This window comes from Sparus aurata, chromosome 12 (genome assembly GCF_900880675.1).
Source record: "Sparus aurata chromosome 12, fSpaAur1.1, whole genome shotgun sequence".
Classification (NCBI taxonomy): Eukaryota; Metazoa; Chordata; class Actinopteri; order Spariformes; family Sparidae; genus Sparus; species Sparus aurata.
The window spans coordinates 29,578,365-29,601,635 of record NC_044198.1 but is presented as its reverse complement, the minus strand read 5'-3'; the positions used below and the strand labels follow the sequence as shown (position 1 = coordinate 29,601,635).

The 23,271-nt window shown below is 44.0% G+C and overlaps 1 protein-coding gene across 1 annotated transcript; it reads left to right on the top strand.

The window, feature by feature from the left end:
* Positions 1-7,733: 7,733 nt before the first annotated feature.
* Positions 7,734-22,506, top strand: LOC115592668 (uncharacterized). Its single transcript, XM_030435703.1, has 10 exons — positions 7,734-7,874; positions 9,814-9,924; positions 10,371-10,527; positions 12,094-12,283; positions 12,515-12,613; positions 16,845-16,943; positions 17,148-19,290; positions 19,839-19,907; positions 21,013-21,096; positions 22,069-22,506. The coding sequence occupies exons 3-10, from the start codon at positions 10,499-10,501 to the stop codon at positions 22,293-22,295; spliced, it is 2,940 nt and encodes a 979-aa protein (XP_030291563.1). The 5' UTR covers positions 7,734-7,874; positions 9,814-9,924; positions 10,371-10,498; the 3' UTR covers positions 22,296-22,506.
* Positions 22,507-23,271: the final 765 nt, after the last annotated feature.

The following is a 23,271-nucleotide window of genomic DNA, read 5'->3' as shown; positions in this document are numbered from 1 at the left end:
CGAGTCCCGTGTCTCCGTCTTGGAAGGCGACGTTACTCCGCAAAAGATGAAACTAACCGTGATGGAGAAAGTAAATGCCAAACTGACAGTTACAGACCTAGAGGGTCACTCCAGGCCAGACAATATCAGAATCTTAAATATCAAGTAGTCGATTGAAGGAAGTGATCTGGTTCATTTCTTTGAAGGATTCATTCCCAGGGTGCTGGAGCTATCGGTCCAATCCATCTCAACTGACCGCGCGCATTGAAGCCTTGGACCATCTTAGGAGGTTCATCCTCGCCCTATCACTGTCAGGATCCATTGTCCCAGAGATGTCACCATGATAATGTCTGCAGCAAGACACAAAGGGACCATCCGGTATGACGGCCAGTTTATCCGCTTCGCTCCTGACATCCCACCGTTGGTCCAGTCTGCCCGGAGAGCTTTCAACCCTGTCTGCGCCAAGCTTATTAAGCGAAACATCCATTTCCAGATGAACTTTCCTGCGGTGCTGCCATTAAAGATAAACGGTGTACAGAAGTCAGTCAAAGACCCAGAGGATGCAAGGACATGTAGGGAAGGTAACATGTGACTTGTCCTGTTCTTTCTTTGTTCAGCTGGCAGCCGGTGAGTCAGACATCGAACTTTAGTGCCCTCCTCCACACACATCACATTTATTTATTATCCATTTATCTTACATTTGCACATTATTTAAAGTACCTTTGTTCATTTACTGTTATTTCATTATTTATTATTGATTCTGGTTTATGGTTTTCTATGACTTAAGGCTGCACCTCAGTTAGCCACCCGAGCGGGGGGAGATGGCCACCTTTTGGTGATTGATTGTTTAATTAAGTAAGTCTTTTTCTTTTTCAAGCTAGATAAAGAACTGCTTTTTGCCACCTCCTTGTGTTTTAGAAATCATAGTTAAGCTATCTTATTTTCCTCTCCATAGGAGTCACAGACATGGGTGTTCTTGTCTTCTCCTTGTTTTGTGTTTCTATTTGTGTTGTTCAGAGGTTCCTTAGTTGTTGTAGGTCCAGTAGCCTTCCTTTCCCCTTCCCCTGTCAGACATTAATCTCCATAGCCTTCGATTCCTCTGTCCTCAGTTTTTATATTGTAATAGCTGATGGTCTCCCATTGAAAGTCCTGAATCTCAATGCAAGGGGTTTAAATAATCCAGTGAAAAGAGTTGCTATTTTAGACTTCCTTCGTAAACAAGGAGCCCATTGCTATGCTACAAGAAACTCATATTGTCAGACGTGATGTGAATTGTTTTTCACAGATTTTTCTGGATACATTTTCATTGTTCTGCCACAAATAAAACCAATTGAGAAACAATTATTTGATTCACTCAATCCCATTGCGTGCGCCTAAATGGCATTTTAATACTACCTCACTCCATGACGAGTCCTTTAGAACTCAGTTTATGGCCAAACTTAGTCAATTCATTAATATAAACAAGGGCTCAGTTACTGACCCAAGAATACTCTGGGATGCTGTAAAAGGTTTTATCAGAAATAATGCTACACTGTATGAATCTAATCTAAGGAGGGCCTGATCATCCAGATTGTCTGAGCTGGAGCTCAAACTCTCAACATTGGATAACTCATTACAACAACATTTTGATGATCGGGATGCATCACAGTATGCCCTGGTGAAAAGAGACAGTAATGCTATTCTGAAATGGCGCGCCGAGTCCTTGATGCATTGAACACACCGAACACATTATTTTAATGAAGCTAGACCCAGTCATTTACTCTCACTAAGGCTAATGAACATTTATCTGACATCACCTCCATTAGATCAGATGGCGGTCATATGTGAACACAAGCCTCCGAAATGAATGCCTCTTTCTGTAGTTTCTATGCTGACTTGCATAGCTCAGAGGTTTTTCACGATAGAGATTCATGCAACAAATTCTTGAGCTCCATCCAATTACCCTCAATGACAGACGATGTTTCCCAAACTTTAAACACCCCTATTGCTTTAATGGAGCTCGGGGCAGCAGCTGATGATTTGCACAGGGGCAAATCACCTGGTCTGGATGGGATCCCCACAGAATTTTACACAACTTCCTAGCATGGTCTGGGCCACTTGCTTCTTGATATGATACAGGCCTCCTTGGAGAAAGGCTCCTTCTCCAGGGATGTGAATATAGCTATCATGGAATCACCGCAGGGTGCCCTGGAAGCCACTAACTCGATGCACTCTACAAACCACGCGGCGAGGACATTGATGGCGTAACTGATTGCATCTCTGATTACATTGGGCTCTGCATGGACAACACCATCCCCTTTAAAGAGGTCCACTGTTGCCCAAACAACAAACCCTGGGTTACAAGCGACCTAAAGGCCCTACTCAACGAGTAAAAGAGGGCCTTCAGGTCAGGGACCGAGCAGAACTCGAGCATGTTCAGAGAGAACTAAAACACAGCATCAGGGAGAGTGAGGACAACTACAGGAGAGAACTGGAATTCAAACTGTAGAACAACAACACCAGGAATGTATGGAGGGGGATGAGAGAGATCACCAGCTTCCAGAGGAGAGGTGGAGGAACAGCTGAGGGAAACAAACAACAAGCAAACAAGTTCACCTTGTTTTTCAACAGGTTTGATTCCAGCTCTCCCAGCTGCCCCCCTGCTGCTCCTCTGAGCAACCACCCCTAGATACAACCCCACACAGCACCACACCAGACCCACACCAACCCCCGCAGCAGACACCAGCTCACCACCTCCTTCTCCACCACCCCCTTGCTGGCGCCCACCACAGACTTTCTCACACCCCCCTCCCCGAGGACACTTGCACTTCCCCCACTGCTGCCTACAAACTCCTGCAGCAGACACCACTCTGCACCACCCCCCAGATTGGACTCAACATTATAGCCAGCCAGGTGAGGAGAGAGCTGAGGCCTGTACTGCGAAGCCAGTTTAGTGGGTTAGCGAGGTATGTTGAGTCTAAAGCCAGGCTTCCCTGTACTACAAAGGTGGCTCTCTTTTAACCCCGGCTAGATCACCATGGTAACTTATGCTTAGCTCATAACCTGGTCCCGACCAGGTTATGTTCAGAGTTTCAGCTTAAAATCGGCTATAAAAGCGCCGCTGTTTCACTGTGTAACTCATTCGGAGATGGCGTCACCATTCATTGAGAACCCGGTGGACCTGGGAGCAAGAATAATTCTGGCAGCACTACGATGTGAGCGGCTTCTTCAAGATCGCGCTGATCCGCTGGCATTTCCTGATGAAATTCTCTATGAGCGATATAGATTTTCAGCCGAGGGAATACGGAACATTTGCTCACTTATTGAGCCGAGTGTCAGGAATGCCACTCGAAGAAGCTGTGCGCTCACTGTAAGGCAAACTGTTTGTGTAGCCCTTCATTTTTTTTTGCCACGGGAACCTTTTTACATTCAGTTGGTGATGCAGCAAAACTGTTGCGTGTTTGTAGTGTTCCCAAGTCATTTGAGCACAATGCTTGTTAAGGAAGGATTCTATAAAATATCTGGTAATGTAGGCTACTTTCATACCCCTCTACATCATCAGTATTACTTGCTTGCATAATGAAATCTTCCCCTTTTCATTCTTCTTCCTGTTGGCTTAAGATAGTGATATATTAAAATAAAATGGGAAACAGTATGTTATCCACACTGACAAAATGATGGGGCAGCTTGGCTACATACCACTTTGAATGATGTGTTTGTATTTGGCTCTAACTTGCTGCCATGTCCGACTGCTGCTTCCACATCTTAATAAAATGCAATATGAAATATTAATTAGGCCAACCTAGTATTTATTTGTCACAGATAATGAGCAAAGTTAATTATTTCTTTGATGTGGCTTGAATAAACTGATGAACTGATCAATGTTTCACCCGTTGTAGGGCAGTGTACACCCAAACACAAATCTTACAGGCTTGAGCGATTTTCACTGTCAGGAAGCTCTTTATTGTCATTGTACAGGGACAGTCGCTACATTTGCTTGTTCATCCCGACACAGTAATAAAAAAAAAAAAAAACACCGAGCCTACGCACACTCAGCCTCGCTTTCAATAAAACACACACGCGCATTCTATAACTGAGATCAGTAAAATGTGAAAACAATATAGACATCATTCAAAAATGAAAAAAGATAGTTGTTACTTCAGTGTATTTATTTTTTAAATGGATGAGGGTTAATATGTAAAAGTTGCACAATGTTGAGCTTTCAGAAATTAAAACACTAAGGGCTTAATATAATATTTATCTTAATATTAATCATTGTTAACTTACGCATTTACACGGTCAGCTATTTTCTGCCAGCAGCCCTCCCTCGCTCTGTTGGCGGCGACAGTGTTACTTTTTGCCGTGATTGTGTCCTTGAATTCTTCATAGTCCTGCATAATAAGAATCTGCTCATCTTGAGTAAAATATGTGGCCCGGGATCGATCCATTTTCGCACGGAAGTAGAATAATATGACGTCAAACGCCCCCTTTTACATGTACGCGCGCAGAGCACAAAGCAGAGAACCGGACTTGACAAAGTAAGTTGATAACCACCGTCGCAGTACCGTTTAACTCTGTTTGGGGACTTGGGGCTTTGTTGAGCTGCATCATGAGCACAAAGCCTGGCTATGTTGAGCCCCCTTCGCAGTACAGGCCTCTGGAGAGGCTCAATCAGACACTGTGTTTACATGCACAGCTTAGTCTGATTACAGCCATACTTCAGACAACTGCAATACAAAGTATACACACCGGTGAGAAAATCGGATTACTGGCCGAAGCATGTCATACCCGGTACAATAGGTGGCGCTGTACCCATTTCAACTAGTGGTAACAGAAACACCTCCGGCTGACCTCTTTACGTCACCAGCAACAACAAACTGCCTCGGTATTCCAGAAAGATGGTGTACGAAGAGCAAGACGAAGCTACCTCTTTGTACATTTTGTATATGGTGTACATGATAATTACACAAACTAGATGCACAATGGCGCTCTTTCTTGCGGTGATTTCGGAGGAAAGACGCCGCCGTCCGTCTACTTCCGGCTCACGGCCCCAGGAAAGAAATCTTACGCCTGTGCAGAACGCAAAATGTGATTTGATCTGATGGAACGTATACATGCAGGAGTAATGCAACTATCAATCGAATAATCTAGGTGTTTTCTTGAGTGTCATATAAACGCACTGAGTGAAAAGCTGCCGGACCGGACCGGACCCCATCAGCCCCGCGTGCTGACGGCCTGTGCCAGCCAGCTCTGTGGAGTTCTCCAGCACCTCTTCAACCTGAGCCTCCACCTTCAGAGAGTGCCCGTGCTTTGGAAAACATCCTGCCCCTTTCCAGTGCCCAAAAAGGACGTCCTGCGGCACTGGATGACTACAGGCTGAATGCACTGACCTCTCACATCATGAAGGTCATGGAGAGACTAGTTCTAGCACACCTCAGACCCCCAGTGTGCCCATCACAGGACACCTTCAGTGTGCATATCAGCCCCATGTTGGGGTCAATGATGCAATCCTCTACCTGCTGCAGGAAGCCTACTCCTCCCTGGATAGACCCAACACCTCAGTCCGCATCATGTTCTTTGACTTCTCCAGGGTCTTCAGCACCATCCAGTCCAGACTACTGAAGGCCAAACTGGAGAAAATGCAGGTGGATTCTCCGCTTGTCACACAGGTCGATGACTATCTGACGGGCAGGTGGCAGTATGTGAGATTACAGAACTGTGTGTCGGACTGTCTGATCGGAAACATCTGCCCCTCTCAGGGAACTGTGCTGTCTCCTCTTCACCACCTACACTGCAGACTTTAAGTACCAAACTGAGTCGGGTCATCTGCAGAAATTCTCTGATGACACTGTGGGCATGTAGAGGGCCGGAGGGAGGATGAGTTCAGGGACCTGGTCGGCATTTTTGTTAAGTGGTGTGGAGAGAATCACCTGCAGCTGAATGTGGTAAAGACAAAAGAGAAGGTGGTGGACTTCAGGAGGAACAAGCCCCGCCCTCTCTGGTCTGCATCGGTAGGAAGACGTCAACATGGTGGATACAAACAAACACCTGAGTGTGGTGCTGGACAATAAACAGGAGTGGACTACAAACATGGAGGCAGTCTACAAGAAGGGCCTGCGCCGGCTTCACTTCCTGAGGAGGCTCAGGTCCTTTAATGTCTGCAGCCAGATGCTCCAGATGTTTCATCAGTCTGTTGTTGTGAGCACCATCTTCTTCTTCTGTGGTGTCCTGGGGTGCAGGAATTAAAGTGAAGGACGCCAACAGACTGAACAAACTCATAAAGAAGGCAGAGTCTGTTGTTGGCTCTGACCTTTCACCCTGGAGGAGGTGGTGGAGGACAGGATGCTGGAGATATCTATCTATTAGTTACTTCACAGATAACATGCTGCATCAAAATATAAGTTGAACGTTTTTTGATAATTTAAAAAAAGTTGAACATCAGATCTAAAAGAATACAGCATATACAGTAGACATACATGTAAATATGTGGATCAGTCTCTTTTACGATTCATACTTTAATACATTTAACATCAAGTAATTTGATCAAATATTCAAACTCCATATCTTTATTTACCCCGATGTGACTGTTGGGCTGTAGTTCGTGTTCCGGCCTGCGGGGCGCTGCGACACCAGGAGAGGCTCAACTGCCTCAAACCTTAAAGGAGAAGAAGAAGAAGCAGGACAACACCACACACGGTACTGCGCATGCGCCAAGAGCACCCGAGGTAACAGAAGTAAACAGTAGCAGCTAGCAGCATTAGCTGGCCGTGTGTAATGAATGAAGTGAAGACGGTACTGAGTCACAGCGCAGCTCATTATTGAATGAGTAATTAAAGAACAATGAGTTCAGTTGAGAGTTTGAGAGAGTTTGTCAACGAGCGACTAACTGCTGCTGCTGAAGAAATATTCAGAGTTTTTAAAACAACTATCGTCCAGTACGAGGAAGAGATCGATCGGCAGCGCGTCATGCTGGATATCTGCTGGAAACCCCAAGTAAAGTTACACAGGATAGGTGAGTAAAAGTTTCTTATTTTAATAACACTAATGTTCAGAGCCCTGGAGTGGCCACAGAGGGGGACATATGCATCGCAGCCACGTTTCACTACATGGAGCGAACATACGAGTGTTTCCCTCGTTTTGGTTCATTCCACTCCGGGACTCCGGAGGTTCTGAGTGTCCGCTGCACGGCTGGGCTCCGTTCTATAGAAGACCGCGGCGAAACTCCGCTCAGAAAATGATGATTTTACACACAAAACGTTCCGAAACATGTGAGGATCACTAAAACTCAACAGAAAGAGGTGTGTCTCATTCAACCTGTTAGGAAGACATTTCGGCACTGATTTGGAGTCAGTGGGTCACATGAGATGGAAACTATTGAAACTTTCTGAGTATTTCTACTTGTTGTTATTCGGCCTTTGTTCTGTGGGCCTCGATGCCCTTGTAAATGAGGGTTGCCTCTCAATGATCTCTGGTGGATAAATAAAGGTTGATTGGTTGATTAAATATTGTCTGTCTTTTGTTGTGTGTCCCTCCAGAGCTCCCACAGCAACATGTCTGTAAGGAGGAGGAGGTTCTGGCTGACCAGCAGCTCTGTAACCAGGAGAGGAACTCCAGTCTGGACCAAGAGGACCCAGAGCCTCCAGAGATTAAAGAGGAACAGGAGGAACTCTGCACCAGTCGGGAGGGAGAGCAGCTTGTACTGAAGGTGGAGACGGATACCGTCATGTTGACTCCAGCTTATGAGGAAAGTGACCACAGTGAAGCAGAACCAACAAGTGACCACCAGCTCCTCTCTAACAACTCTCATGTAGCTGAGAGCCCAGACCAGAAAGGAGGAAAACATGGAGACTCAGGATCAGCTGGAGATGGAGAGCTGAAGAAAAAGAAAAGACGTCTCACAGCTCAAACTCACCCAGGTAAAAAGTCTTTCTAATGTGAAACATGTGGAAAGGCTTTTAAGTTAAAGTCCCAATTGAATGCACACCTAAAAACCCACACAGGTGAGAAGAAGTATTCTTGCACAACATGTTTGAAAGATTTCAGGCATCATAGTTTCTTAAGCCTTCACATGAGAACTGTTGGGAATCGATATTGATTATTCATTATTAATTAATATATTTTTATCAATGAATTAAACTATTATAGTTGATTAATAAAACTTATGTTACTATGATTCATTAATCAACACGGAGCACCACCCTGAAGTCAGGGGTCAATAATCAAATGATATACTTCTAGCCTCAAAGTCTGAAATTAATCAAATTGTCAATATTATGAAAATATCAATAATTAGATAAGAGGGAAGGCGTAAATCTGAGCACTGACCATCCAAACCAGCTGTTATTGTATTATGGGATCGTGTTAAATAATCAGACACTGCTCAGTTACAATCAACTGTGTTTATTAAAGCGTTCTCCAAACCACAAACCACCTACTTATCAAACAACAGTTGCTCTTGACAACTAGCAACAGCTTCCATATGTCAGGATTTGGGAGATTTGTGTGTATCGTGTGTGTGTGTATGCTGCGCTCCTCCTAGCGTTTATGCTGACAATAAACGCGTTGACATTCAATCAAAAAATATGACCTCGTGCAAAACAGGGATGCTAAGCTAGGATGTCAGGGTGTTCTGGTTTAACTGGTGACGTGTTACATTACATTACATCGAGGTCACCAGTTAAACCGAAACACCGACCCGGCGGGCTCATTAAGCTCCCTCTTCCTTTCATGAGGGGTGGGTTATACCCACAGAAAGCTCAGAAACTCAACCAAAAGCTAATATAAACTATGACAATGACCATCGAACATGTTTAAAATCCAAACAATTAAAATAGCAGGGAAACACACAGAAACGCGACCAGTACTACAGCTGTCAGCATGCAGACAGCAAACCAGCATGATTACAGTCAGTGACAGTAACGATGTCAGTGTTAATCATATGGCATCTGAGGTGAGTCATGTTTGTGTTTTGTCAGTTTTTTCCTGGCAAATTAATGATACAAATAGACAAAGTGTTGCCTACACAGCCTGGAGTTAGCCGCTAGCTGCCACCGATCTCTGCTGTTTGTTGACCGTTACAAATTCATGATGCCGCAGTCAGTGTTAATACTCGATTTGGCATTTTCATGCCTGTTCTCTATCATTTTCGTAGTGAGACAACATGATTGATATCTGTTTTGTGGAACTATAGTGTGTTTACGTCCTGCGCGGAGGGATACACGGTGAGCAACAGCTGCAGGTGGCTCTGGGACAGGTAGCTCGGTCTCTCAGTGAAAGTAAACAAAGAGATGACGCGGACGATCATGCCTCGAAAATGTGTTGTTGCAATGTGTGGAGTAATCAGTGTAGTCACAAATGAATGGTTGAATCGATCCTCAGTAAGCTATATTTTAATTTGGAAGACACGCCTTTCATGAAAGTAACATCATCTTCTCTCCTTCCTGCTCCTCTTCCTCTTCCTCTCCTCCTCTCCCCTCTCTTCCTCTCCTCCTCCTCTCCCCTCTCTTCCTCTCCTCCTCCTCCTCTCCCCTCTCTTCCTCTCCTCCTCCTCTCCCCTCTCTTCCTCTCTCCTCCTCCTCCTCTCCCCTCTCTTCCTCTCCTCCTCCTCCTCCTCCTCTCCCTCTCTTCCTCTCCTCCTCCTCTCCCCTCTCCTCCTCCTCCTCCTCTCCCCTCTCTTCCTCTCCTCCTCCTCCTCTCCCCTCTCTTCTCTCTCCTTCCTCTCTCCTTCCTCTCTCCTTCCTCTCTCCTTCCTCTCCTCCTCCTCCTCCTCCTCCTCTCCCCTCTCTTCTCTCTCCTTCCTCTCTCCTCTCTCCTCTCCCCTCTCCTCCTCTCTCCTTCCTCTCTCCTCCTCCCCAGGGAGAGAGAAAAGACAGAGAGTTAATCCAACAGCGGATGCAACATGGCATATAAAGAACCAGACTGACAAGCTGGACAGCCTTGAAGCATTATTCATAAATGCTGAAAAAGGTGAGTGATCTGACATTTCTCGAAAGCCAGTAACAGAAAACAGTGTTGGACCCAAACACTGACCAAAAATCTACCAACCAAAATATCCAAACTTCCTTTTTTATGTTGTTATGGATGGAGGTATGATGATAATGATGATGATCTTTATGTATACAGCACTTTTCATACATAAAGTGCAACTCAAAGTGCTTTACAATAAAAGAAAGACCACAGAAATGAGAAGATAAAACAGAAAATGCAAACTGCTGCAACTTAACAATGTTTCTTCAGTGATAAAAAGAGACTTAAGTTATTATTTTGAGTCTCAAAGTTTAAATCTGGGTCCAATATTACCAGTCTATCAATCAGTGATTTTGAGCCTCAGCAATGATACTGAAGTCAGGGAGCCAGGTCATATTATCTTTCCCCTGACTCCTGTATCAACTTTGCCGCTTCTTTTTTTACAGGGTCGGGGGTATTTGCCAAAAAACCCTTCGACCAAGGAGACTTCGTATCAGAGTACAGAGGCGAGCTCATCTCTGACTCTGAAGCACAAAGGAGGAGAGAGCTGTACACGCCAACCCAGCGTGCTTTCATGTTCGACCTTGCTGGAAAGTCTCTATGGTAGGTTTACATCTCGCTCTACCAGGAAGTGACAGCACGCATGGCCATGTGCTGGTTTGCTGCCAGAAGTTTCCAAAAGGTCGATACTATTGACGAAGTTATGGGGAAATGTAATTTTTCGGACCTCTGGTAAGAGGACTCGAGAGTAGTTGTTAACAGCCGAGAGGCTTATTGCCACGTCTGTAAAAAGACGATGAATATCACCTGGATGAGAGTGTGCAAGGCACAGGTCGGGTGTTGGTAAACATAATGACTGCTCACCGCTGTCAACCATTTTTGTGCCTCTAATTCATGTTTTCATGTTGCTCCGCGAGTCGTCCGTTCGTTTGTCACGACAGAACTTCATTGAAAGCAAAGCTCCACCAAAGAGCCTGCAGTCGTTGCAGAAGGTGATCTGATGTGTCAGTGTTTCCTCTGTATGCATTCTGCTGCTGGATTTTCAGCACCGCCGCAAAAAAAAAGACAAAATGATTTCTGTAGGTTTAATATCATGAATGGTGAATTTAAGTTGCACACAGTGAAAGCACTACACCCTAAGTTGTCTTGAAATCAATAATTTTTTGTCATTACTGCTACTTGTATCATTTCTACAAGTCACCGTTTGAGTTGAGTGACTGAAATCCTCGTCATCCTATTCAAAGGCTGCAACAGGCGACTCATCGAACCACAGTGAAGTTAGTTTCAGGTTGGATATTCGGTGGATGTTCACTCGGGTCCAGCTGAGACTTTACTGAGGTTCTGCCAGTGTCAGCAGCAGGAGGACGGTCAGCTCACCTCCAGAGCCTCCCGCTGAATCACTGAGACTGATTTAGGGACCGTCATTAAATAACTTAGCATAAATATATTAATACAAAATAATTGCAGTTTTTTCAATGTCTTCCATGTCATGTGACCCAGTGACTCCAAACCAGCTCAAGAGGTTAACATATTTCAACTTCTACACTAGTTTGTCTCATGTCTTAGTTTCTGATTCTGAAATTCTGAAAATGAATTTTTTTTCAAAAATCTCACCAGTAGTCACCATTTAAAGGGTTATTTTAAAAAATGTTCTTCGGGAGGGGGGGGGGGCATGCCCCCGGACCCCCCTAGTGTTGCTAGGTTACCGACTCAGAGCACCGCTGCTACAAACAAATCTCGGGGAAACACTGTTACAAGAAATTTGGACGTGTGCGGTGAAATATTTCTTTCTTAGCTGAAGCCGACAACGGGACAAAATAAATATAAATAGAGACAAAGTGGAGTCGTATATTTTCTTGCTTTTTTGTCCTTTGCCAGTCGCACCTCTGGTGAGTAGACGTACGACAGATGTCAGACAGCAAACTCAATGCTCCGCTTCAATGTTGAGCTGAGGTTCTATAATGCCTTAAACAACTCCAGTGAGGGGATCGGAGAGCTCTTCCAGAACATGTTCACTGATTCAGAGATGGCAACATCCAATTGTGCAAATTGTTTTATTTGAGATAAAAACAATTTGTACAGTTGGTTGTGTAGGTTAGAGCTGTATTTGACCTTACTGCTTAAACGTCACCACTTATTCAGAAACTGGATGATGTTTGTTTGTTTTAGTGTTGATGGTTCCAAAGAGGACGGGTCCCTGGGTAGGCTGGTTAATGACGACCACTCGAACCCAAACAGCAGAATGAGGCTGGTGGAGGTGGACGGAAGAAGCCACATTTGCCTCTTTGCGACCCGGCCCATAAGCATAGGTGAAGAGATCTCCTACAATTATGGAGGCAAAGACTGGCCATGGCGAAAGGTATGTATCAGTTTGTGCATGCTAATATACCACGTTTGTGCAACGTTTTCTCAGATGTGTAAGGTTAAGTGGTTTGTGCAAAGTCCTTAAAAGGCTGAACAGTAATGTTCACTAGCTGCCTGTTTTCCTTCTTGATCAGTGGCCTATTTCTGTCAGGCAGAAACTCGTTGACTCTCACAGGGCAGTGTTGTAACCAGTGGGGACCACATGCTTTTATATTGTGTTTTACAGAAGCCAGCAGAGCCGACAACCTCGCCTGACAGTGCATTGGTCGACACTCCTCCAGCTGCTGTGGAGGGCGAGTCCTCCTGGCCAGAGACCTGTGAGACGGTGAGTCATGGATTCAAGGTCTCAATCCTGATGTGTGATTCTGGTCTTTTGTTAGATTTAAGACATATCAGGAACAGGGCACACTTCAAAATCTCAAAAGCTTCTGTAGACCTTGTTAAAGGGATATTCCGGTGTAACTTTAATTCATGGTCTAACACACCGTGACACCAAGTGAGAGCCTCGAGAGATCAAGTTTGCAGACCGCAAATTTATGGAGTTTTAGCAACCTGAGAAATGGCCGCACGTTAACAATATACTGCAGTATACGCCTCCAACAAGAAACGGCATCAAAAAGCCACAAATAATGTTCAGAACAGCACCAAACTTCAGCAACAGTACAAATAGGGTCCCAGCACATAGTCCGGGGCATATAACCTCCGCTAGCTTAGCTGGATTTCTGTTGGCTGGTTGCGTACGGAGACGGTCTACAACTTCTGGTTTGAGGACAGAGGGCACACGCATTTCAGGTTTCCAACGCCGGTCAGTGGGTCGAGATAGAAACATGAGTTTCTACACTCGCTGTCTTCAGGATCTTCCAAAATTGACAATAAACGATCATTCAAGCTGCGACATCAGCGCCAAGGAGTAAGCAAGAGAAGGGCTTCAAAATGTACATATCGACTTACACTGACAGTTACGAAGGTAAGCTAACTTACGAGCTTATTAGCTAACGTTACCTGACATAAATAGCACTGAGGATTAGCTATCTTGCTAACGAGCTAACTGTGCTATCTAACGTTGGATATTTTGACAACTATGTGACTACTATGACCCAGTTTAAGTGTGTTGATGAGAACTTGATATTGTCCCCAGTATAAGATAAAGATCAACAGACAGGGAGAGGGAGCGTCCGAGCAACAGGCCACAGGTCTGTGAGGAAACATGAGAAACCTCACAACCTCAGAGTAGGAAGATAGACGACAGTTCAGTTGTTCGTCAGTTCTGCTCCAACCTTTACTGGGGATTTGAAGTGGCTAAGATAGGTTCTGTAACTCTATAACATTAACGTCTGAAGTAGGTCAGATAAGATGGGCACCTGTCTCGTAAGGGTAGCAGTCAGATATTTAGCCTTCATGAAAACCCCAGAAACTGGTTGTGGTGGCTGTTTTTCTTTGTATGTTCAGTGTCATTTATCTGCATGCTGTTCAGTACTGTTGAACAAACTATATTTGAATGTAGGTTTGAGTAAATTAAGATGCTAACATTATAGACTACTCAGACTTATCTATTTTAATTTCCTTACACTGCAATGTTCCAAAAACAAAAGAGAAATATACTATTTTATTCTCCTTTTTGTGATGATATTGATAATTTGATGAGCCTACTGCCACAGTCATTTCTCTTTTTTGTGTAATATTTATTTTATGACTGTAACATGATAACGCTTTTTTCCCCAACATTGTCAACGTTATATTTTTTATACTCTGTCAGTAACACACCCTACACCAGACAAACTTTGAAGGAGACCCAATAGTTTTTTTAACGACCCTTTCAATAAATGTTGTTATTAATAGGGTGAGAAGCCAGGCCGGGTCACTGACATGGTGGTGATGTCTACCAAGCCAAAGCAGAGGACTGTTGCTATTGGTGTAGGGTAATTATGTCTCACGTTGTAACCTGTTATACAAAACTGTGATTGTCTTTCAGTGTAAAATTATTCGTTCTTATTTGAATTATGAAATGTAATTCCACACAGGAGCACACTTTACAGAGCAGTGAGGGGGGAGCTGCCTGATCCTGATGTCCTTAAAGTGGCTGAGGTTTATGAGGACTTTTCAGCGGACATCGCACCACTCATCACCACCATGGCAGTCAGCGCTGGTGTCCCACTGGTTGACTCAGCATTTGGGAAAGTTCAGGAGGGCAGTCCCATCTCCTACCAGCACCCAGTGCCTGTGAGCCGGACTGTGTTATTCCACCCAGATGCCCCTCCACCACCACCTCTACCTCTGGATGGTTACAGGTTGGAGCCTACTAGCTGCCAGTTTGTGTGCAGTCTCCAGCAGCAGCTTCATCTGCAATCTCTAGAAACTCATTTGGAAATGGCCAGGAAAATAGAGGTTGCTACACGGGAGCAGAGCGTCTCTGTGGAGTGGCAGGAAGTCAGGAAGAACAGGATCACATCTTCCCGCTTCAGGGAGATTTGCCATGTCCGTGGTCAAAGCTCAGCAGAACACCTTGCTGAGCGAATAAAAAAGGGTGTGGCTCCAACAGCACCAATGAGGAGGGGCCTGGCACTGGAGCCTGTTGCCATTCGGGAGTATTGTCGGGTAAAGAACAGCAGTTACTGGCCTTGTGGCTTTGTCATCCACCCTGATGCTCCCTGGTTAGGGTCATCTCCTGACGGGGTCGTGTTTGATCCAACGGAAAATCCACCCTTTGGCCTGCTGGACATCAAATGCCCAAATGCCAAAAGCTACGTTGACTGTACATACTTGAAAATACAAAGCGACACCATGAAACTAAAAAAGCAGCACAGCTACTACTGGCAGATCCAAGGCCAGCTCCTCATTACAGGAATGGAGTGGTGTGACTTAGTTGTGTTTGCAGAAGAGGACATGGTAGTCCAGAGGATCTACAAAGATACAAAGGCTGCTGCAGTCATTCGGGAGAAGGGAGATTACTTCTTTTTTTACTTTTACATGGCAGCAATCTGAAGTCAGTGGTGTGTGATGAGTAATGGAAAAAAGAATCAGAAGTTATGACAAAGAGATGTTTGTAAATGAACCATAAATCTTTCATGTGGCCTACGGTTTTTTTTTTTTTTAAAACATCACCTGATATATTTACTTCAGTGTAATTAAAGACTTGAAAGACAGAATGGTTGTAACATTTGACTTAATTCACAATTTACAATCTCACTTATAATAACAAACAAAACAGAAATCTATCTATCTATCCTAATTACCAACACGGTGCCCGCGGGCCTGTTCTAAAAATGAATATTGATATTATCTGTTTCCCACCTTGTTAAGTCATTGTTGATAATTATTGTGAGAAATCATTAACTTGATCAGTGTCTTCAGATAGATGAGTATCATTAGTCATTAATAATCATATAACTAAAGGCAAACTGAGCAAATGTGTTATTTCAGAAGAGTGTATTAAACTGGTAGCCCTTCGTATGACTCATGAACCCTCATGCACTCATGAAGTAGCTCTCAGTTTCAAAAAGGTTGATGACCCCTGGTCCACAGTCTGGAGCCAAGATATGTTATTCCATCATCGAGCTTTTTCACGCTTAAATTGATTCCAAATCTTTACAAGGAGACAAAGTTTCCGTGCAAGAGTCCCTCAACTCTGCTCACAGGGCAGCAATAACCTGCGATGCCTGGACATCCAGAGCTACAGTCTCATATGTGACCGTTACAGCTCATTATGTCAGCAGTTAATGGAAGCTAATGTCCTACGTACTTCAGACGAGAGCTATGGATGATAGCCACACAAGCGCAAATATGTGTGAGTTTCTCAAAGCAACGGCAGACGAGTGGGGAACAGAGAAACACGCCCTGGTTCTCATCATGTACAATGCTTCTAACATGAGTCCGGCTGCTGAGCTTGGCAGCTTTCTTAACAGTGAAACACTACATTTAAAACAAGTTAAAAAAATAATAATTTTGATATTACACTATACAATATTGAAGGTGCTGTGAGGTGTTACTTAAAAGAGAAGTAAAATAATTCCGCAGCTGACTGATGTTAAATGACATCCATCCATCCATCCATCCATCTTCTTCCGCTTCATCCGGAACCGGGTCGCGGGGGCAGCTGCCTGAGCAGGGACACCCAGACTTCCCTCTTCCTCCAGCTCCTCCGGGAGGACCCCAAGGCGTTCCCAGGCCAGCTGAGTGACACAGTCACCCCAGCGTGTCCTGGGTCTTCCTCTGGGTCTCCTCCCGAGGGAGGCATCCCGGGGCATCCGAAACATTTTAAATGGAAGATCAACAATCCTTAATAATTGAAAATCGATTTGTTATTGAATCGAGACTTTAATAATCAGAATTGAATCGAATCAGGAAATTGGTCTGATTAACCATCCCTAATGTTTTCTCAGATGTGTAAGGTTAAGTGGTTTGTGCAAAGTCCTTAAAAGGCCGAACAGTAACGTTCACTAGCTGCCTGTTTTCCTTCTTGATCAGTGGCATATTTCTGTCAGGCAGAAACTCGTTGACTCTCACAGGGCAGTGTTGTAACCAGTGGGGACCACATGATTTTGTATTGTGTTTTACAGAAGCCAGCAGAGCCGACAACCTCGCCTGACAGTGCATTGGTCGACACTCCTCCAGCTGCTGTGGAGGGCGAGTCCTCCTGGCCAGAGACCTGTGACACGGTGAGTCATGGATTCAAGGTCTCAATCCTGATGTGTGATTCTGGTCTTTTTTGTTAGATAGAACACATATCCGGAACAGGGCACACTTCGAAATCTCAAAAGCTTTTGCAGACCTTCACATGTTCTGACAAATCACAGATTGTGTCTTGGCTTGAGAAGAACTTTCAGTCATGAGTTTCTCTTTCTCTGTTTTACCCCTTGCAGAAAAGCGTGGACAACAACTCGGCAGAGGAGACACAGACCAAACTGAAGACATCACGACAGCACCGGCAGCGAACCATTAAAAAACAAGATGAGTCGGCCGTGGATCATTATTCAGATGAGTTGGACTCGGATGGCGCAGTGGATCAGTTTGGTGATGAATCAGAATGGGATTCCTCCAGCGTAGACACGAGAGACAAAAATATACCACCTAAAGGTGAATGTGAGGACAGCACAGATGATTCAAATGGAAGTAAAGAATTCTTCGATGAGACGATTGACGTGATATCCAAACAGGAGGCCAAAGAAAAGAGGAACACTAAGACAGGCCGTGCAGTGTCACCAAAGAGCAGGTGCAGAGCTCCAGGTTCACGGAGAACAAGAAGCAGCATCCCTACCACATCAAAAACTCCTCCTGGTACGGAAGATGGTGAAACACTACTGTTTCCTCCATCTGTGTCAGTTCCCGCAGTCTCTAAAAAGTCAGATGGGAAAAGGCTATATGACAAAAAGCAGTACTGCCAGTTTTGTGAAACTTCAGTAAATAAATATGGAAGACATCTGGAGCGTCGCCACAGTGCTGTGCCTGAAGTTGCCATGGCTTTAAGTTACGAGAAGGGTTCAAAGGAAAGAAAATGTCTTTTGAATTTTCTAAGAAGCAGGGGCAACTTTGTGCACAATGCATCTGTACTCATGAGTGGACAAGGGAGCCTCATCGCAAAGAAGCGACCCAGAACACACAGTTCAGAGAAAGAGTATGTGCACTGTTCCCACTGCCTTGGCCTTTTTGTAAGAAAACGGATGTGGAAACATCTTAGAAATTGCAATAAACGACCATCCGAAGTGCTGGCCACCTGCTCTATTGAACAACCTTCAGCTTCAGGCACACCTGAAATGTTTGACGATCTGACCAAGAGCATGCTTCAAGATGATGTCACTGATATTGTCAAAACTGATCCAGCGATCAGGGGCTTTGGCTGCCATTTAATGAACAAGGTCATGGGTAGTAGCACTGACACAGTCTGCAGTAAGAAGACTGTGACACAACAGCTGAGGAGTCTTGGTAGGATGATAAAGGCAGCAAGAGAGATGACAACTATGAAGACAATCCAAGACCTAGTGAGCCCTGAGAATTTCATGGAGACCATTAAAGTTGCACGTCACGTAGTCGGATTTGACGAAACGACATCAAAGTCAGAATTTCTAATTCTTGATGGTGAACTGGGTACTGAATTGAACAACATGGCAAAGTACTTAAGAGCCGAAGCACTGCAGAACTTAGATCATGCAGAAGCAGAGCATTACCATGTGTTTTCCAACATTTATGATAGTCAGTTTGACATGTCCATATCAGGTCACGGCATGGGGGACCTCAGGGAGGCCAAATCTAATGCTCCCAAGCTCTTACCATTTACAGATGATGTTAGACTTCTTCATGCTCATCTAGATAAAGAGGTAACCCAAGGCATCAAGAAGTTGAAAGATGTGGTTTCAACAGCTAACTGGAAACGGCTGTGTGAGGCTACTTTGACAAATGTCATACTGTTCAACCGCCGAAGGGAAGGTGAAGTCTCTAAGATGGAGCTGAAGTTCTTTAAGTCAAGAAAGAAATCAGTGCCTAATGATGAAGTCAAACAGCACCTGACAGCCAACGAGATGAGTATGTTCTCACATTTCACTCGGATTGAACTGCCAGGAAAGTTTAGCCGAGGTGTTCCTTTGCTTCTAACCCCACAGACTGAAGAAGCACTGGAACTGCTGTGCAATAAACGAAAGGAGTGTGCCGTTAAAAAAAACAACATCTACTTGTTTGCTCGTCCAGAAAAAGACACCCATCTCCGAGGTTCTGATTGCATTCGAAAATATTCAAATGAATGTGGTGCCAAAAACCCAGAAGCCCTTCGCTCCACAGAGCTGCGGAAACAGATTGCAACATTGTCGAGTGTCCTGAATCTCAAAGACGCAGACCGGGATCAATTGGCAAGGTACCTCGGCCACAACATCAGGATCCATGACGACCTCTACAGGCCCAAGCTGGACACCCTTCAAATTGCCAAAGTCAGCAAGCTCCTATTTGCTGTGCAGCAGGGGCGGACCGGAGACTATATTGGGATGGACCTGGACGAGATAGACGTCTCCCCAGACGGTATGTACACAGCATTCCTCATTTTATTCATCCTCTGTTATAGGAATGTGCGTCATTTACCAAAATTATGTAGCCTTTTGGAATAGTGTACATTTAATTGTGCTATTTTTTGGTTAAAAAACAGTTTTCTTAAAAGTTAAAGCTCTGTAATGTGATTGCAATCATTGCTATAGAGTGTTTGCTCTGTAACAGAGGGCTCTCCAGCTCCAGAGAGTACATTTTCAGGTGGGTTGCCAATTTCAGCCAAACAGGAAAGAGAACCTATTTATCAGCTACAATTCTGTAGTGTTTCAGGTCTGATTTTTTTTTCTTTGTCTTTGTGTTATCACTTACGATTTCACCTGTTTATCCTCTATCTTGTCTGATTTCGCTCTCCTGATTGGATAAAATTGGTGTCCCAACCTGAAAGAGCTGCAGAGGTACAGAGACCCCTGAACAAACTCACTATAGCAATTTATCACCAATATAGTGCTATTTATTTAACACTTACTGTAAGTTAACAAAACAGATTAACTTGTATTACCTTTGAATTTTGCTTAATCCCATAGAGTGTGTACCAACACTGACGCCTGACAAGGAAGAGGTGCAAGGAGAAGACCAGACGGAGGTCATGTCAGGTACGTGTTGTCGGGTATATGTACCTTTTATAGGCAATGCATCAGCGCTGAGATGTGACTATTCCTACGGGGACTAACTTAGCCTAAATATGCTAGCTGCTCCTAACAGCTGTTCACAGATCAAACATGTGGACAAATGTTGCATATCTGTAAGCACTGATGTGTCACCCTGCCAAAATAGAAGCCTCAAATGTGACACATTTTGATTTTAAGTATGACTTATGAATTGGAATTGGAAAACTTTATTGTCACATCACACGTTAACAGCCGTAAAACAATGTGCAAAATTCTTCAACTCCACTTCGTCTGTTGGGGACTGGGGGGATGGGATATAGCCGGTGTAGTAAGAGAAAGACAGAAAGGTCCCAGGCAAGGATGTCTTCATATTTACAAGTAGTGTACAGGTGATGTTACATTACAATATACTTATTTACAGCAGCAATGTCTACTATAGCAGCACCTACAAGTGTACAATGGAATAAAGTGTCCAATAGAATAAAAGTTAAAAAGTAAATTTCTGTTGTAGGCAGTCATAGTTGTGCAACCTGATTGCACGGGGGACAAAAGACTTCCCCGGCCTGTCTGTGGAGCCCCTCTGAGACAGCAGCCTCACTGAATGAGCTCCTCTTGAGTATCCTTGAATATTGAGGCAAGCCAGGGGAAACCTCTGGGTCACCACAGCAAATCAGGGTGCTGAATATGCTGCTGCCTATCCTGACAAACTGTGGTCTGTCTGTAAGATAGTCAGTAATCCAACTCACACGATGTGGCTCCACTTCCATGTTGGTCAGTTTTTCCTGCAACAGAAGGGGCAGAATGGTGTTAAGCACTGCACTTCAAAGTTATCCACTCAGTTGGCATGCATGTTATTCTCCATCCACGCGGTGTTTCTCTGCGTAGCATGTGGAGACTCCCAGAGGTCTTTGTGGAGTGTTACTGATATTGTAGTTGGTTTATTTTGTATTTTGATAGTGTACTGTAGTTATGGCATGACAGTGCTGACAAACAACACACACACAGACACTCAGGCATTACCCTGTACTGTGGCTGGAGATAAATGTATTATTTTCTTAGTACTGACTTTTTAAATGTTTTTCATTTGTAGAGACCAGACGGAGCAACACGCTGCCCCCTGAAAGCCCAACCCAAATGGAGGTGTCATCCAGTGGTATCTCTTCTTCTAAAAAAGGTGAGGAAATATTCAAAAGAAGGTTTTGATCAAATCAGGTCATGGAGTTCTAGGTCTCAAGACGCATTTACAGTAGAGGTCAAAATTATTACCCCCCCTACTGTTATTAGTCAGTTGTGTATCCTTTTTGCTGGATAACAAAAAAGGATACACAACTGACTAATAACAGCAGGAGGGGTAATCATCAATTTTTTGTGTGAAATAATTCAGTTTCTGTGTGCAAAGTAAATTATTATTATTATTATTAATAATAATAATAATAATAATAATGGTTTACATTTGTATAGCGCTTTTCTATTGATAGCCGATATCCAAAGCGCATACAGAAACCATCATTCATTCATACACATCCTCACTGGTGGTGGTAAGCTACGTCTGTAGCCACAGCTGCTCTGGGGCAGACTGACGGATGCGTTGCTGCCAGTGTGCGCCAAACCTCCCCTCTGACCACCACCATGATCATTCATACACATTCACACAAGGCAAGGTGGGTAAGGTGTCTTGCCCAAGGACAGCTATGACAGCGAGTATCCAAAATACAACTGTGGTGTTTGAAAACACTGTGTTAAAAAAATATGTGCTCAGTTTACCAGCAATGGGGAAATATTTACAAAAGGCGGGCTAATAATTTCATCCTCAACTGTCACTGTTTCATTGTCGCTGTCTCATCTCAAACTCTACCACAATTTCCTACACCCACAAAGACTAGTTAGGTGCTCTGATATGTTAATTTATTTGTGTATGTGGGAGGGACAGCATGTGTTTATGAACAATACATACAATATGTGCTGTAGCTCAATGGGATCATTTACTGTGAGCCCCTCATGAACTGCTGGGTTTGGTGCTGGAGCTCAAATGTTAGACACACAGACAGATACAGACAGATACAGACAGATACAGACAGACAGACAGATAGATGGATGGATGGATGGATGGATAGAAGTTACCTAAACGGTTCTCTTTTTCATGTAGGTCGCCGCCCAACACTGAAGAAGCCTTGGACCAGAGAAGAAACATCAGCTGTCGAAAGAAGCATGAGAAGGAAATTCATTGAGAAGTTTGTATTGCCGGGGAAAAAAGACTGCATTGCGTGCATCAATGCAAACCGGGAAGCATTAAAAGAGCGTGACTGGAGAGCTGTCAAATTCCATGTAAAGAACAAGATCACAGCTCCCAGGAAAAAAGCCTTTACACATTGACCCTGTCTTCTGTGGTATTAACTTTTTATTTTAGTCGTCTGTGGCAGACCGTTTTAGTTTCATTTTCATTTTCATTTAATTTATTTGTTTTTATGTTTGCACAGCAGCTGGAGGAGTGTTGGGACGAGACCCACGGACTGAACTTAAAAAAGAAACCAAACAAAATGTCATGTGCATGTTCAGCAAAAGAAATAAACAAAGTTGTAGTTGATATCTCATGTTTGGATGTGAATTTATTTTTTAAAATAACCATCTTATTACTGTATAATTGCAGTTGGATGCAACAGGTAGGAAGAAAGCCGGTTCTCCCAGATCCTGTGACGTACTGAGTTCCAGTTATAACTGGTTCATCAGCTGCTTTGACTGAGACAAACACATTACAAACTACTCAACGAAGCAAAGCCTTTGAACAAGGAACTGCAGAGTGGTGAGGCTTTCATTTTAGTCACACTTGACGTGGGTGATGCAGCCCAGCTTCCCTGGGTGGTGAGAGGGAGAGAGACCAGGTGAGGCACAAACATTACTACCTTTCCTCATGGTTCCATTGTGGTGTGGGGTTCATCAAAACGTTCATCAAAACAGTCTTTAAAAGGTTCATCAAAACTCACGTGAGCTGAGGATCCTCAATCATGTGGAACCCAGAGAAATGTTGACTGCTGCTTGTCTTCAACCAAACTGTGTGTTTGGGTAAGTAACTCTGTCTCTGGTCTCCTGATAGGCTGCAGGTCCGACCCTCTGCTGTGGTGACCCAGAGGTTTCCCCTGGCTGGCCTCAATATTCAAGGACTGGCATGATTAAAAGAGAATAAAAAGTGTCATGTTACCTTTTAAAAACTTTGTCCAAAATGTAAAAAGAGAAGAATTTGGAAAATAGACTGAAATAATGTAAAGTAGACATGATTTGAACACATTTCATTCATTTTTTTTTCCCTTCATGTTTTGGACTAAATTGTGAATTGAATCGGCCATTCGAATCA